The sequence below is a fragment of the Embiotoca jacksoni genome, unplaced genomic scaffold, assembly GCF_022577435.1.
Source record: "Embiotoca jacksoni isolate LCO1_2020_lvr unplaced genomic scaffold, fEmbJac1.0.p SCAF_2, whole genome shotgun sequence".
Lineage (NCBI taxonomy): Eukaryota > Metazoa > Chordata > Actinopteri > Embiotocidae > Embiotoca > Embiotoca jacksoni.
Genome location: NW_027185340.1, coordinates 2,522,704 through 2,538,232, shown reverse-complemented (window position 1 = coordinate 2,538,232; position 15,529 = coordinate 2,522,704). Strand labels below are relative to the sequence as shown.

The 15,529-nt window shown below is 42.2% G+C and overlaps 1 protein-coding gene across 1 annotated transcript in view; it reads right to left on the bottom strand.

Annotated features, from left to right (window-relative positions):
- Window positions 1-2,708: 2,708 nt before the first annotated feature.
- The window catches only part of LOC138200910 (ATP-binding cassette sub-family C member 4-like), a 38,173-nt gene continuing 25,352 nt past the window's right edge, over window positions 2,709-15,529 (bottom strand). The window contains exons 23-31 of the mRNA XM_069153904.1: window positions 15,279-15,389; window positions 15,059-15,159; window positions 13,624-13,815; window positions 11,208-11,363; window positions 8,160-8,249; window positions 7,529-7,701; window positions 6,632-6,737; window positions 5,119-5,253; window positions 2,709-3,679 (exon numbers count right to left, since the gene is read on the bottom strand). Of these exons, the coding sequence (XP_069010005.1) occupies window positions 3,602-3,679; window positions 5,119-5,253; window positions 6,632-6,737; window positions 7,529-7,701; window positions 8,160-8,249; window positions 11,208-11,363; window positions 13,624-13,815; window positions 15,059-15,159; window positions 15,279-15,389 (1,142 nt within the window). The 3' untranslated portion in view covers window positions 2,709-3,601. The remainder of the gene's footprint in view (window positions 3,680-5,118; window positions 5,254-6,631; window positions 6,738-7,528; window positions 7,702-8,159; window positions 8,250-11,207; window positions 11,364-13,623; window positions 13,816-15,058; window positions 15,160-15,278; window positions 15,390-15,529) is intronic.

The window sequence follows — 15,529 nt, the reverse complement described above, 5'->3', positions numbered from 1 at the left end:
ATGCAAAGAGGTTTCCTATTTGGTGGCCTTTCAAAGGGCCACATTAGCCAGTTTAATTCAAAGTAGCAGGGACAGGTAAAATCAGAACAAATGGGGGTTTCTTTTAAGGCATGCTTTTTAATTTCAACAACTTTTGATATGAATAGATTAGCATTTGTTCCTGTGCAAACGTTGTGCGCATCAACTTTTTAACTCTACAAGACGTTATCCTAACTATAAAATGGCACTCGCACTCTGCAGAGAATTAAAACACACCACGCCTGGATACTTGACAAAATATAATCATCCATTATATGAGTGACCTGTAATTGCTGTTTGTAGAACTATTACTCAGCCAGTCCAAAAGGCAAGCCGGGGTGGTCACTAAACTGCTGAGGCACCATGATACGGTGTGGCCTATTAAATCTCACATGTGCATGCTGGCAGGATTTTCTCGTAGTTACCGTTTGTGTTTGTTTACGAAGCCTGATCCAAGAGATGCTGCTAGTTATAAGTCCTCTAATAAGTTGGAAATTTACATTTTGGTAGTTCTCAATTTTCTACTTTCACAAAGTCTGTCATGAGGAAAACTAGGTCTAACTAGGTTGTTGCAACAATATAGGAAGTATAGCGTCAACATATTCCGAATTGAGTGCCTATTTTTAACAAGATAAAAAGCCATTTTCTAACACACTACATCCAGTGTCACCACATGTATCTTAAAAATGTGCCATTTGTTGTTTGTTTTTCTTAGCGCTACACAGAGTCACGTCAGTCCTTGGGAACTTGTCAGATATTCAGTTTGTAGTCACTTTAGAAAGGCTGAGCACAGAGTCTCTGGGGAATCGCTCCAGTCTCCCCATCTCCCCCACCCCATGTCACCAGCCAGGAACAAAGCCGCCATAGTCAATTCTCCTAATTTCACTGCAGCCTGTCGAAATCCTGTTCTCCTTTTCTCCTTCTCTTCAACAAGTACTTTATGTTGGGATCAGTCAGGTCTGAGTCGCCCACAAAAACCTGAGGCTCTCGCTTCATCGTCTTTCAGCACCGGGTTTGACACTCCCCAGCTCCCTGCCATTCAGACGCCTTCACCGTGCAATTTGTTTCCATTTGTCAAACAGCAGTATCCGTCACAAAAGAAAATGCTGGCACAACAGAAAGTTTGTGAAAAACATTGTCTCCTCAACCCAAAATGGCCTTCAGACTGCCTACTTATTGGCCCGTAACAAAACAACCTTAAACAATTTGCAGCACTTTCATTTGTTACAGATACTTGTTACATTATTCTTCCCTCAATTGACAATAAAACATATTTTACTGAATACAGCAGGTATCGCAACCTCAGATCAGCACCAACGTATCACTTTTCTCTTAAAGAGTGGACGGGCGAACCGCTGCAGTTTGAATTTGTCATTTTATTCACTGCCTCCACATTGTGCTGACTCTTATTTTGTGTTTTATTTCTTTGGGATTAAACCTCATTGTGTGGACAGACAGGTTTCCCAGACATTTGTTTATTAAAGCTATATCAGCACTATGTAGTCAGCGTTGCTATTCGCACACCTATTCAGATATGTCTTAAAATGGTGCTATTATTGGTGGACGTAGGGAGGTATCTGCTTAATAATACCAATTGTGCAAACTTTGTTGTCCCCATTCTTATGTTGGCTGTTATCGAGGGGAGAGCAGAGAGGATATATGCTGACTCTGATGTAGATAGTGCCACGAGTATTTCTATTGTGACAGCTGCCGTGTGGTGAAGTCTCTGATAGGGTTTCGAATGCTGTCAATGCTGTGTCAGGTGCATTAGCACCTCAGAGACCCGTGATGCTCCAGCTGCTGTGTGCCTATGTCTCCCCGGGCCCTGGCCGCCTGCCTGACACCCGACACAAAGTAATCACAGATCACAGCGTTTAATCACTGAAACAAGCACTCCAGAGGACCCCACTGTCAATATCCCACTCTCTCATTATCTGTTTGGATTGCACATCCACACTGTCAGATAAACAGAGTGGAAAATTAAGATTAAAAATATGGTAATTTCATTTCAGGCAGCAGGCTCCTCTCACTGGCCCATTATGCTATTGATTACCTCTGAATTCAATTTTTCTTTTCAATGTAAACTTTAATCTATTTGCAAGCCAACAATTCAACTCCCACGGGGCTATTTGAGAGTAAGTAACCGTTTAATACGACGCTGGCTGAAGATTCAGTGGCTTTAATGAATTGTGTAAATCACTCAGCTTTTAAAGGAACTGATGTCCCGCAGTTCACGGCCTAAATTTGGGCCTGGTTAAATACTGCCTTTTAGACCGAGCTAAGTGTTTACTGACAACAATCTGTGAATGTGTAATCACCAGCTCGGCTCTTGTCTCTATGAAGCCAAATTAAACAGGTCTTTTCAAATGGAGCTGGTAATGACAAAATTACATTTCAGGATTTAATCGTCATACTGCACGACTGACATGCTGAAAGAATAAAGCTGATAGCTGCACCACTTTCCCACTGAAGCGATTTAAAAATCACTCCACTCAACACAATAATCACTAGGTTGTTTTCTTTGACCACTTACCAATTTGTAGCATCATGTCCTCGACCGGTTGTAACCGCTGACTTGAGGCAAATACACCATTCAGACAACTGAACACAGGATGAGCAACAGTGGGAGGAAACGTCAGTGAGTCAGTGCAGTAATAAAACAAAATGAAGACAGTACGGAAAAATTCAAGCAATACTCTTTTATTATATGAAATTGAAAATAAATCTATTGTAAAGTGCAAGTAAACATTGACGAAGCAGCTATAAAGTGCAAACTCCCAAAAATATGACCTTAAATAAAACTCAATTTGCGCTATAAACCATAGACAAAAGTGAATAAATACCAAGCTATAAGTAGTCATAGTAAATTCAATCCATATTTTTGCCAGAATAAAAATGTTACATTTTCAGAGCAGCAACGGCACATTTGTCAAAGGTGTGAAGACATAAAGTTTGTATAACAGTGGAGAAAACTCCTCAGAGGCATTAAAGCTCCGTCCCACATTCCTACACGACATGTTACATTTAAACTGAGGTAGACGTGAAACCGCTAGAGTCAAAGTGCAGGAAGACCATTTAGTTAAAAACAGTGCAATTACTAAGAATCAATAGTCTGATTAAGGCACAATGATTTCTAAAAGCATTGGTGTCTCCTCTCGGGTTCTCCTTGTCTTGTCAAGTACTTTTCCAGATAATGAAAAGACCTTATTCCCACTAAACAGTGTTTGCTTTAAAAGAATAATTTAAGCCACAAATAATTTATTACAGCTGAATAAACACATCCAATATCTGCCCTCTTTTGAGCACCAGTGCAGAATTGAAGATACCCAGGAGGCCAGAGCACACATACATAAACATAGCAGTGTGTAATCAATAAAGAGCCATGCAGTAATATGGCGTCAATGAAAGTCACAGCCTGCTTCAGATACTTGCCTCGTTTAAAGGTCTATGCCAGTCACATGCAGCACATACTACACTAGGAAGCCTGAAGACATTTTAATGTACATCAAGGAATCTGAGTGAAACTGGTGGAAGATTTGGTCACTGATGGCTAACACGAGGCCCACAGCGACTCTCCAAACTGTCAAAGAGACGTCTCAAAGATGACACAGATGTCCTTGGCACAGCGCACGTCAGTCACCCGCTTTTTGCTCATGTAAACCTGAAAGCGGATCAAGGAAGCAGTGTCACAGAACAGAAGCACACTGTCCAATCTGAGCTGCGATCTGTTAAGGTGTGATTCATGACAGATCCAGTCAGAGCACGGTGATGGGATTTATCATCCGCTGAAGCATGCCAAAGTGGCTTATTTAGCCTAATAAACAACTGTGAAAATCAGGGGAGAAAATTTGGTGAGATAGATAATCACGGGAATTATTTGTGGAGTTAATTTTCTCTTGAGAGTGGCTTCTAAGCTGAACAGTGAGCCACTATTTGAAAAACCGGATTGCAGCGTTTGCTCAAAATGTCTCTAAAATGTGTGATTTCTTTGTGCAAAGAGGCGGCGACAGATGAGCAATTTCAACAAGGAAAGTTTGTGGAAAAAAAAGACAGCAAACGAGGTGAAAGCTTGGCCACAGCTTCAGATATACTGTCTGCCCTCGGATTCTCTTTCAACATGCACAAAGGAGCTAGAGGTTGATATCAGATTATTAAATGTATTTAAAACTTGACTGACAACTATAGAAACTTGACACACAACATGTGGACCGTCTCAGTATTTAATAAGTGGTGGTAGACAGTTATGGATGCTGCAGTAATCTGATCTAAGGAGAGCACCCTACAATAAAGAAAAGGAAACGTAAGGGCCTGAACAATGTCACTACCAATCCGCCAGTGTGCAGGGTAAGACGATACCAAATAATACCACAGTGTGCTGAGTCTTTGAAATCAGTATTTTACTCATTTCACTCCTCTGGCTGAGAAGATACAGTTCCGCTGATAAATTTGTGCGAGGGACAGAGAGAAAATGAAATGATGCCTACTTTTTCTTATTTCACAAAGACCTGTTTGAAGTTGCAATATGGTATCTGTAGTCCCAGACAGATGCACATAAAATGGAATTGAACAATGAATAGCCGGCTCTTATCTGCTCAGTGTCTGAAGGGGAAATACATCACAAATGAATTTCACAGGGGAAAAAAAAAAAATATGGACATTCTCTATTACAGTAATCCCCATAGAAAGTTTATCCCAAATCACGATGAAGTTAAAGCCAATATTTCAAAATAGATATAGTGCAAAGAAAGCTGCTTTTCTAGAATCATCGCGAAAATGATCTCAAAATTACATTATGAGAAAAAAGATTATACGGAAAGTTTCTTTGATAGTATCAGAGGATGTAAATCTACAAAGGGACAATTTCTCTCTTGAAATTAATGTTATGGTGTCGCAATGCTGCGCGTAGACACTTTAAATTAAAATGGTAATCAAGTGTCTTTGCATTGTCAGGGTTACGCACATCTTCTGTTGCTTCGCTGTATTATTTTGGAGGTGAGCAATGAAGTCTGGAGTTAAAGGTAGAATCTGGGATTAGTGTGTCCACGGCTGGACTCTTATTTAGCGACAGCCCCGTCCTGGGACAAAGGTGGATGCGGTTACCTGTTTGGCTGCATGTAGCAGGGAGGTAGCCTCGGCTCGGCCTGTCTGGTGGACCATCTGGTAGAAGAGCCCATCCTGGTTCTGGAGCAGCACATATGGCTTGTCATACTCCCGGATCCGGCCTGCATCCAGAACCTGCAATCACACATACAATAGTGGGTGTGTGTGCCACTGCCTGTATACTTTACTTTGGGGAAAACTGACATTTCAGCTCTTTCACTGCTGAGTGATGCATGCAGACAGTGCAAGTTGAATGGGGAAACGGTAGTTCTGTGCACACAGGAACCATCCATTTTACGTGAGTCATGCCACAGCAAACACCAGTGCCTGCTTCTGCTCGACAGAACCGAGGACAACGAGAGTAACCTGTTAGCAGCGTGAAAGTCGAGCGCGCTGACTCTGACAGACAGGAGATCAGTGATTTATCCATGTATTTATCCTGGCATTTCAGTGGCCTATGGGTGGTCCTCAGTCAAATCCTACAAACACACCTTTAAGACACTCCAGAAAATTACCATCATTCCAGTGTCATCACATGCCATGTAAACCACACAAAGAATAGTGTCAATTCAAGCAGTTTGGAAAACACTACAATTATATCGTAGACAAATTTTAACAAGCCCAATCCCCTTACTGCGGTAATGAGCAGTTTGTTATCGGTAAAGCTCACTTTCAGGGGGTGTTTAGTGTGAAAGGGAGACTCCTGCAGCTGTTGTCATGATCAAAAGTTTAGGAGCAGGCTACCCAGAGATGCAGTTTGTATGTTGGACAACATTCTGCGTCGAAAGATGGCACAGCTGAAGATTTGGACCAGGCAATTCACACAGGTCCCAGTCCAGTTCTCCCGGAGTGTGCGACAATCTGGGGGCATTTAACACAAGTGTAGGCGTGAAACAGTCCCCACTGTGTGATATTTGGCTTTTCTCAGCAACCCCTCTTGGTGACCAAGCAGCCACCAGGTCGCGCCCTGTCCTCCGTAGACACTTAACAAATGCTGCCACAAATGGCACTAATTGGCACCTCTGCAGGCAGCAGCAGGAAAGGGCCAAAGATCAAGTGGCACGAGCGTGGCTTCAGTGAAAGGGAATGCTGTGAGGGAGAAATCAGCCCAGCTGTTGCGAAATAAGGCGAGTGAATTAAATCTGCAGATTGGGAAATGCTGTATCGAGGTGTGTCTGACACACAACAATGGGAGTGAATGCGAGGCGCATGTTTTTGCAGGCAACTTTACATTAAACCACAGATTCTGAACACAATAAGAGCTCAGTTTATTGTATTTGATGAGACCTTCAGTTTATGAAGGAATATCATGAAAAAATATCTTCTCTTACCATGTTTGTTTGTGAGGGCTAAAAGCACTTCAGGGGTGCTCAGTTGGTGTTAAGTAGTTATCTTCTTTCAACTAGTGCTTTCTGTCTATCAGTGTAATCAACGTTTCCGAGGAGCCCAGTCTCATTTTTAAAACACTGACTGAAGTGCAGCACAATGGAAATTTACCGCATCCTCCACTTACCAGTATTCTGTCACAGTCAATGATAGTGTTGAGCCTGTGAGCGATGGTGAGGACGGTACACTCTTGAAACTTGTCCCGGATAGTCTGCTGGATGAGGCTGTCCGTTCTAAAGGAAGAAGGAACACAACACCTGAGAACAAGAAAAAGCTCTCTTCCTGAAGACCCTTGGGCAGGGATTTTACGCAACACACAACAATGGCTCATCAGCAGCAAAATATGTGCCGTAGAAGACTCACAAACTAAAGCCTGGCAGAGGTCCTTCGCTTTACAAAGATATGTTTGGTACATTTTACGACATTATATTTTTGGATTATCTCGACCTATAATATTTTCACACAAAAACATGTTTTCCTTTCACACTAGTAGAGTATAATGTAGGTTTTATAGCTACTTACTGCATGGATATTCTGATCAATCTGTCCCTGAAAGGCACCAGTAAAATAATTAATCTGACAAGGAGTTTGATACTACGCCCACTGAGATTAGACTCCAGCTCTAATAAGCCAAATATATGACTCTTTTATTCCTGAAATGATTCTTTTATGTACTCTGTTTACCACTGAGCAATATGTGCTACAGCTGATACACTTGGTGTTTTTTTTCAAGAGGGTTTTCAAGGGGTTTAATACTTACTGTATGTGCCTCTGACATATTTGTATGGATGCTTAAGCATAACTGTTGTTTAAAGAATACCTTAAAAAAAAAAATTCCCCTCGGGGATTAATAAAGTAAATACCTACCTACCTAAAATTGCTCTATAAATAAACTATTTGGTGCTACTACAGCTTTATTAAATTAAGCTAAAACTACCCATGTTTACAATAAACAAAGCTACACGTGGAATAGACCGTTCCGCACATTGGTGTGAAATAATGCGCTTTTGAAGTGTCCCCTGACCTTGGGTCCACGTTGGCTGTGGCCTCATCAATAATGAGAATGCGGTTCTTCCGGAGGATGGCCCTGGCCATACACACCAGCTGCCTCTGGCCCACGCTGAAGTTCGAGCCCGACTCAGTGAGCACTGTCTCCAGCTTATTGGGCAGCTCCTCCACCACGGCCTTCATCTGCACCTGCAGTGAGGAGAGCACAGCCCCAACCCTTCATTACTCCTGCATAAAGGCGTCCTGTGGGGATGTCTTTAAAGAGCCATCCAAACACACCCATTAACTGCCTGGCACAATGCAGGGCCAGGTCCACTGATGACCTTGGCCAGTGCTCTCTTGTGGCTAGCCTCTAGCTTTAATCCAGGCCACCAAACCCATTCAGAATCAGGACCAGGAGCTGAAGCCCTTCACTGTGGGGGGAGCCTTCATCCCGGTTGGCCTGACTGCCCAAACACATCTCCCCCAGCACTTTCAATGGTTCCCAGTTACAAGCCGCACATTGAGCTGGGCCCCATGGCCCTAATGGGATTTCCCCCCATGACTTGTGGCGAGCAGGGAGGCTGAATGGCAGCATTGTACAGGGGGACAGAGGGATCCCCCCCTGGGCCGGCGAGGGGGAATCATTCAGAGCCACGCTGGAGTACCTCTTGGAGTGCATTCCACAGGTCCTCATCTGTGTGCTGCCTGAAAGGGTCCAGATTCTTCCTCATGGTGCCCGTGAAGAGAACTGGGTCCTGTGGATAGATGAATATAGAAAGAGAAGGCCGTGGCCAGTTAAGATAATGACAAGGGGGAAGATGTATGAAAGGGTTAAGACAGGCTTTATAGAGGACCGCTAGGCAATGTGTGAGGGGAAGATGTTCACAAAGGGCTTGCTCCACTCAGGAGCTCCATTCAATGCTCTCGCCAACTATGCTTCAATAAGTTGATCTTTTTACTTGGAAAACCAGAGCTTGTGCACTGGTGCTGGTGGAGAGGAGCTCTGCAATCTTGTCTTAATATATAATACAACTCAAAAGTGCCACCAGGTCAACATTAAAATACCCCAAAAAATGCATACAGAAGCTGCACTAGAAATAATTATATAAAAATGTCAGCCAAAATGTACAAGCATCTGTCAATAGGGGGGGCGGGGGGCTACCCTCATGAAAGGCCAGCCGCAGATCTCAGACAGCTATGATATCCATGATATGTATTTATGGTTAGCCACACACCTGTATCAAGGTTCAGCCGCACAGCCACCTTTTAAGAGAGCAAATAAAGCTCTTTATTACAGTGTGAAGGAAAGAGCCAGCGATTCCACAAACCCTGTTCCCACATACTACTCTGTTAGTGGTAAACCCGATAAACAGGAGCGGTGCGGCTTCTCCTCGTGTCACGTCAGATAATTCATAAATCCTGCTCCAATGTTGGGAGTGATTTACTGAACACTTGCCGGAGGACTCTTCCTAGTCGGCATAAAGAGACCCTCTTACCTCTCATGGTAAACATCTGCTGTAGATAAGGTTTTCATATGGCATCATTTCGGCATTGTTTTATCAGTGAACAAACACGTCCTCGGATTTCCTATGAATCATTGCACTGAATTTATGACACTTAAATGGTTACAATGACCATTTGAAAAGAGGCTTTAATGACATGTGACTGCGTCCGTCACAGTAAAATAGAGGTGACGCGGCGCGGCAACTATCCAAAAGCAAAACTGATGCTTCCATTGTATCCTCATCAGGGTCACGGCAATCCAATAACTCCAGTTTACTCAAGATATGAATCAGTTTACTCAAGATTTGAATCAGTTTACTCAAGATATGAATCTGACCTCAAATCAAGACACAAAATGTTCACCTAGCAACTGGGAGATGAGACCCGGAGCAAAAGTAGTGTACACAGTGGGTCTAAAAGGCTTAGTGTCCTGCATTAAGGTTAGAGAAGTCCACATGTGACTCACTGTCCACACCTTCATCTCTGCTCTTAACAAGCCAGTTTCAGAGCCGGCGCTGTGACAGCAAAACAGAAAAGAAAAGAAAGCCTGCGCTCATGTGTGGAGGCACACAGATTTACAGTGTGAACACACCTCAAATATAAAAATCCCATCTCAACAAACTGTCATGTTAGTCAGAAAACTCAGGACTAACTGCTCAATTTCCATCCAGAAAAAAAAAAATAACGCTTTCAGGACTTCATCCCTGTTCATACCTGTGCCTAAAAATTTTTTTCCACCTCTTTACTTCCAATGAGCTTTTCCCTCTGTCACCAAAATACCACCTTGTCATTAAGCCAGCTGAAGTCCCAATTCAAACTAGTTTTGTGACACACTTTAATTGAGGATTCAATGTTAGGTCGGAAAAACTGCTTTCAAGCACAGCTTTCCACAGACCGATTATGAGCTCCACCAATTCTAAGCCCTCTGTTTGCCACAGAAATCATTTTTTACTAAGTCATTCCTGAGAATTCAATAGAAACTGAAATGGATCTTTTTTAATGCCATATGCTAATACAAGCTTATCATAATCAAATCTGTAGGTGGCAAATAATGAAACTCCTCACTGGCAATGTATAGTATACATATCACAATCTAAATTCCACATGAAAAGTACAGCAACTAGCAATTTATATCAAGATATTTTCCACATGAAGGGATGACTGAATATCACTTCATCTCTGACGTCTGGCAGGAGAATAAAAAAAGGCTTTCAGATGAATTTGTGTAAATCCAAGAGAATTCTCTCCATACATAAGTTTGTAGAACTAAGAGCACAGTGCAGAGAAACTCTTCTGACTGCTGCCTACATAATAAAAAATGCCATCCAGTACGTGATACAGATGGGTGTGCAGTGGAAGTTGTGAGTCGTAAACCTGCCACTTTGTACAATCTCTCCCTCTAGGAGAGACAGAAAGAGTAAACAAAATCACATCAAACATACATCACATCCATCTCAAAACTAGTTTGGACTAGGAAGTAAAACTTTATCTGAAGTAGTAGCAATGCCAGAAACCTATCAAATCCACAGAAAAGCATTAATGAAACTGTTTTTGGGCATCTTGGCTGCACCCTAGAAATGTTAGAGACTTGGGCTAAGTGACGGTGTACAAGGGGACTCTGACTGTGAGGATGGGGGAGACTTCTTCTAAGCAGCTTTCCCATGTTTGGGGGGTAGAGGGCTAATCCTCTGTCAGGGATGGGGAACTGCTCTCTTCACAGTACAGGCCGTGGGAGTCTTCTCCCCTCCCTCCACTCTGCTGACACTCACCCGCAGGCTGGCATTTTCTTAATGCCGTATCAGTTTCAACAAGCGGAAATAAAGTTAAACTGTCTCAAGGCATCCGTTTGTCTCACTTTCAGAAATCCCCTGAGTGATGACTGTAATTCTCCTCACTTGTTTTAGCTTTTTAAAAGCCAGGCGTATAAAAAAAAAAAAAAAAAAAAGAGCCGAAGCGTGAAGGTTTCCGTTGCCATCGTTCACCTGACATTTCTGCCATTTCTCAATCATGAAGAATCACCTTGCTGAGGCTGTCAAAGCAAAAGTTAAGCAGTTTTACAGCAGTGGCTGTAGTAGATTTTTAATAAATGATGACATCTAATATCTTCCTATTTTAAACAAATTCCACTTAAATGTACCCAGTGGTTACAGCACGGAGTTTCAATTACCAAGACACAAGAGCTGAAAATGTGGCAATTTAAAAAAGAGCACCTGCGGGATGATCGACATTTTCTGGCGAAGCGTGTGCAGACCGATCTCAGAAGTCAGAAATCCGTCAATCATTATTCTTCCCTCAGGTTCTGCCAGGCGGAACAAGGCAGAGATCAGGGAGCTTTTACCAGCACCGGTGCGTCCGACGATGCCAACCTACAGTGGAGAGAATTATTGTTAGATCTCTGGAATTTCAACATTGTTCTTCTCCTTTACACTACGAATCACGCTGATGCTTATTATTGAAGGGAGCTGTCACTGAGGGAGCATTTCATACGGCAAACAACAATACAAACCCTCGTATGGCACTGAAATTAATAGGGACTGATGTAAAGCACATTCACGTTACTTTGTCAGATAGTTGAGAAAATCCTTCATAAGCCTTTGATTCACATGTATTATTTAGTTTCAAAACAAAAATGTTTTTGTATCGTGATTCTTTTCATTATTAAGCTTTTTACACGGTGTGTCTTGATGCTGTGTCAAATAACTAACAAATGATAATATTCTGTTGGTTAGAACGTGTAGTTGCTCATTATAACTCATATAAGAGGTGAAACCGTAAAGCAAAGCTCTATAATCTCTGTAGGTTTAACCACCCATCTCTGTATATTTGTGGGTATAAAATTTGCATGTTCTATAATTCACAGTCAGAATGAACCCATTAAATCCATGAAATGTAACTGAGGAGGTCTTCACTCACTTCTTATTATGTGTGTGGTGGAATATCAAAGTCGTCCTGCCATTGCTGTGGTGGAAATACCTGTAGGTCTTGCCATTGGCTGTCCCTTCAAGACTTCTGCAAACCCAAATTATGCCATTCACAGGTTTCTGCTAATGTTATAAGTAGACCCGAAGAAGACTAACGTAAGTAGTGAAGAACAAACTGTTCAGAGGATTTTACTCAGACAACTTTTGCCTGAAAGCTGCCACCGTAAGATTCAGACAGTAGGTTTAATCCAGTGAATAGAAATGGTGTCAACGGGGGGAACAACTGCGCAAATCATCACTTGTTACACTAAACTCAGCTGATGATGCCACACACAGCTGCCTGGCAGCACTTACAGTAGGCTTCTTATTTTAAACAGGGGTCCACCAAAGACACAGCAGACACAGAGCAGTGGTCTTTCTTCTCTTTTTCTAGCTGGCTCACTTTGATATTTTTAGCACGCGGATACAGAAAGATAAATGGTTAGACCGGCAGAAATTAACTATTTGCTGAAGCCTGTTTTTTTTCCAACCACATTCTCTAATGAGCTATTGGGGGAACCCACAATACCGTTTTTCAAGAGCACAGGTCTAAATAAGGTGTTCAGCATTGCTCGCTTACCTAAACAACAACATTGGTTATTGGTAGGAGCCTATGTGGGAAATTAAAAACATTACTTTAATAATTGTGTCTGTTGAGCTCCTGCTTTAGTTGAGTTATGGTTAAATCTGACCAAGAATTTGGTTAAGGTTAGGAAAAGCTTTGACTTTTTTTCAATTTAGTTAAAAGCAAACTGACTGCTTCTTTGAGATTAAATCTAAACTCTTATCTCTACATGAAAGTCAAAGGTTTTGTTAACCTCTCGATCCACCTTGCACTAAAATAATACCATCCTGCTTCCTTATTGGTCCTGAATGTAAACAATCATAAAGCATTTTAAGCTATCAACCAATAATGTTTTTTTTTTCAAGAGGATACATCAAAACCCAATAAGAAAGCATGACGTGAAACTACAGTTGAGACACGAGTGACGACTGTGCACATTTCTTGTTTGTAGTGTTGTGAAGAGTTGTGTTTTTCTGTATGACTGTAAACAGTATCTGACTGTTGTGCAGGACAGAGTGAAGGGATGTTGAGCTGTAGGTGGTAGGTGCAGGTTAAAGGCTGTCAGGGGAACTGTCAGGATGCACAAAGCCTTTTACCCCCATAGCATGCGGCAGAGATCCCTCCCATGGGCTGTCAGAGCCAGGGCCTCTACACTTATCAACCCATCCATTGTGAAATCAGCCGCCCTGGCCAACCATAGCCATGCAAAATACACCCCCTGCATTAAACACAATTTCAATCATCCTCAACCATCTCCCTCTGCCCTCCTCTCTCTCTCTCCTCCGTCGCCCCTCTCCCTCGGCCTCTCCTCTCTCTTATAGTGAATAAACAGTTGTCACCGTCAGGTAGCTCAAAATGCAAATTGGAAACAAATGGATCCACTTGAACAGTCTTAATTACATGATATGTATTCCATGAATCACAAATGGTATAGTCCTGAAGATTCAGCAGCACAATACGGTGTCCCTTTAATAATTGATTTGAAAATAATGCCACATAAAAAAAGAACCACCGCGCACCCGCTACACTAACTGGATATCAACCTCAGTCATGGGCTGTGCACACCAGTAAGCATGCAGTGGTGGGAATGAAGAAAAGAACCTTTTCTCTGGCTGTGAAGACGACAGTCAGGTTCTTTAGGACCAAAGGCTGACTGGCACTGTAAGAGAAGTTGACTCTGTCAAAGGTGATGGAGCCTGTCTTGGGCCAATCACTTGGAGGTTGTTTGTCCGTCTCCCACGGTGCCTCACTCTCCAGCTCTGCGTACTCAACCACCCTCTCCACTGATGTCATCTACAAACATAATGTGCGTGTTAGGCAATTTTTTACAATGAATTTTGAACACTTTAAAAATATACTTTAAAAATAAAATTTGCCACTCTTGATGTGGATGTCCAATCGGTGCTGAAATTCCTCAATAAATTATCTGCGTCTCTGGAAAGCAGCTGCAAAAAAACTGTTCTTCCAGCACCAGCGCCGTCATTTGTTGTGTACAGTGACGTAGTTGGTGGTTGAAAGAAAAGGCTGATTGAGCTTTCTTGTCTTTTTCTCTCTTCCAACAACATTTTCTGGCTGCTTATCATTTTGTGGGTGGTACAAGGAGAGAGACTTTTCAATGGTAATTGAAGAATTTAATACCTAACTGTCAGAAGCAGAGGCAAATTTGAACAGAAGGATATAACTCAAAGTAACAGAAGCAGAAACATCCTGACTTTTATTCTTGAGTATGAGTCAAGCTCCAATAATACTGAATCCTACAATTTCCATAATACAATGTAATAGAGTCTTTAATTAAACCCTGGCTCCCAAATTGGCACCTGAAACCTCACACACTCCGTTTGTATTGTGGGGCTTTTGTTAAAATCTTGAATATGTAATAGCCCTCTCTTTAAAAACACAAGAGACATCAAACCAGTTTTCGCAGGTTGAGTAGTACTCCTTGTTACGGTAAATTTAACTATAAAATCCACAATTCCAGTAAGATTGGCAGAGATTTTTGAACATGTTTCACAGCTCATCCAAAAAGGTTCCTTCAGTTGGAAACCATCTGGGTTTCATAGAGATGCAGGCAACTCAGGATCCTTCCCAGCAGGTTACACCTGAGTTCCACTGTGAAAGGCAACACGGAGCCCAAAAAAAATCCGTCGGTTGATTTCGAAACAGCTGCTCAACGAGAGTGAGACAGGTTCATTTCACCATCGACGCACTTAAAATAAAGACTGGCCAGATGCTCTAGGAGCTGACATCACATCTACCCAGTGAAGTCCTCAAGGTTGTTGAAAAGACACCAAGGACAAGAAACGACAGACAAGTGAATTCCAAGTCAGAGCTGAAAAGATGAGAGGTGAAACGTCTTCAAGAATGTCAAGACAGTCCAGCTGCCTTTGGATAACTCTTAGATAGACCGTGACCTGGACGCCTCAGAATCCCACAACACAGTTTGACACCGATTAAAAATTGAAAAGAAAGCCAGAAATATGTTTTGTAATGTCCAAACAAAACTGGATGCTAAGTGAGCAAATGTAAATGTGCTCACCATGTTCTCAACCTCAGCGCTCTGCCTGACGCCCCACTGGAACATGCCTGTGAGTGTAACAGCATAGGACAGAGCCAGACCCACTGCACCCGGTTCTAGTCCTATGATATCAGACAAAAAGTCAGTGTGCAGTCACACATTCATGGGTTTATCATCATAATTTAAATGTGTCAGAGGTCAATAATGTGCTTCTTCTTGTATTCAAAAGCTCATACATTACCATCTCGGAGATAAAGGCAGCCAAATGCAGTAATGGTGACAAAAACTGAGCAAATTCCATCCAGACGCACTGCAAACCAGCGAGAGGTGGTCAGGAATAAGAACCAGGCCTCTGTTAAAAAACACAACCACACTGATTAGGCAGCACAAGTGATCTTTACAGTCTAAATTTTGGATATAAATATAGTTTTTATAGCACGAGTGGCTTTAGTTTCAGCTTCAGTTTTCACTGTGATTATAGTCTGGAAACCC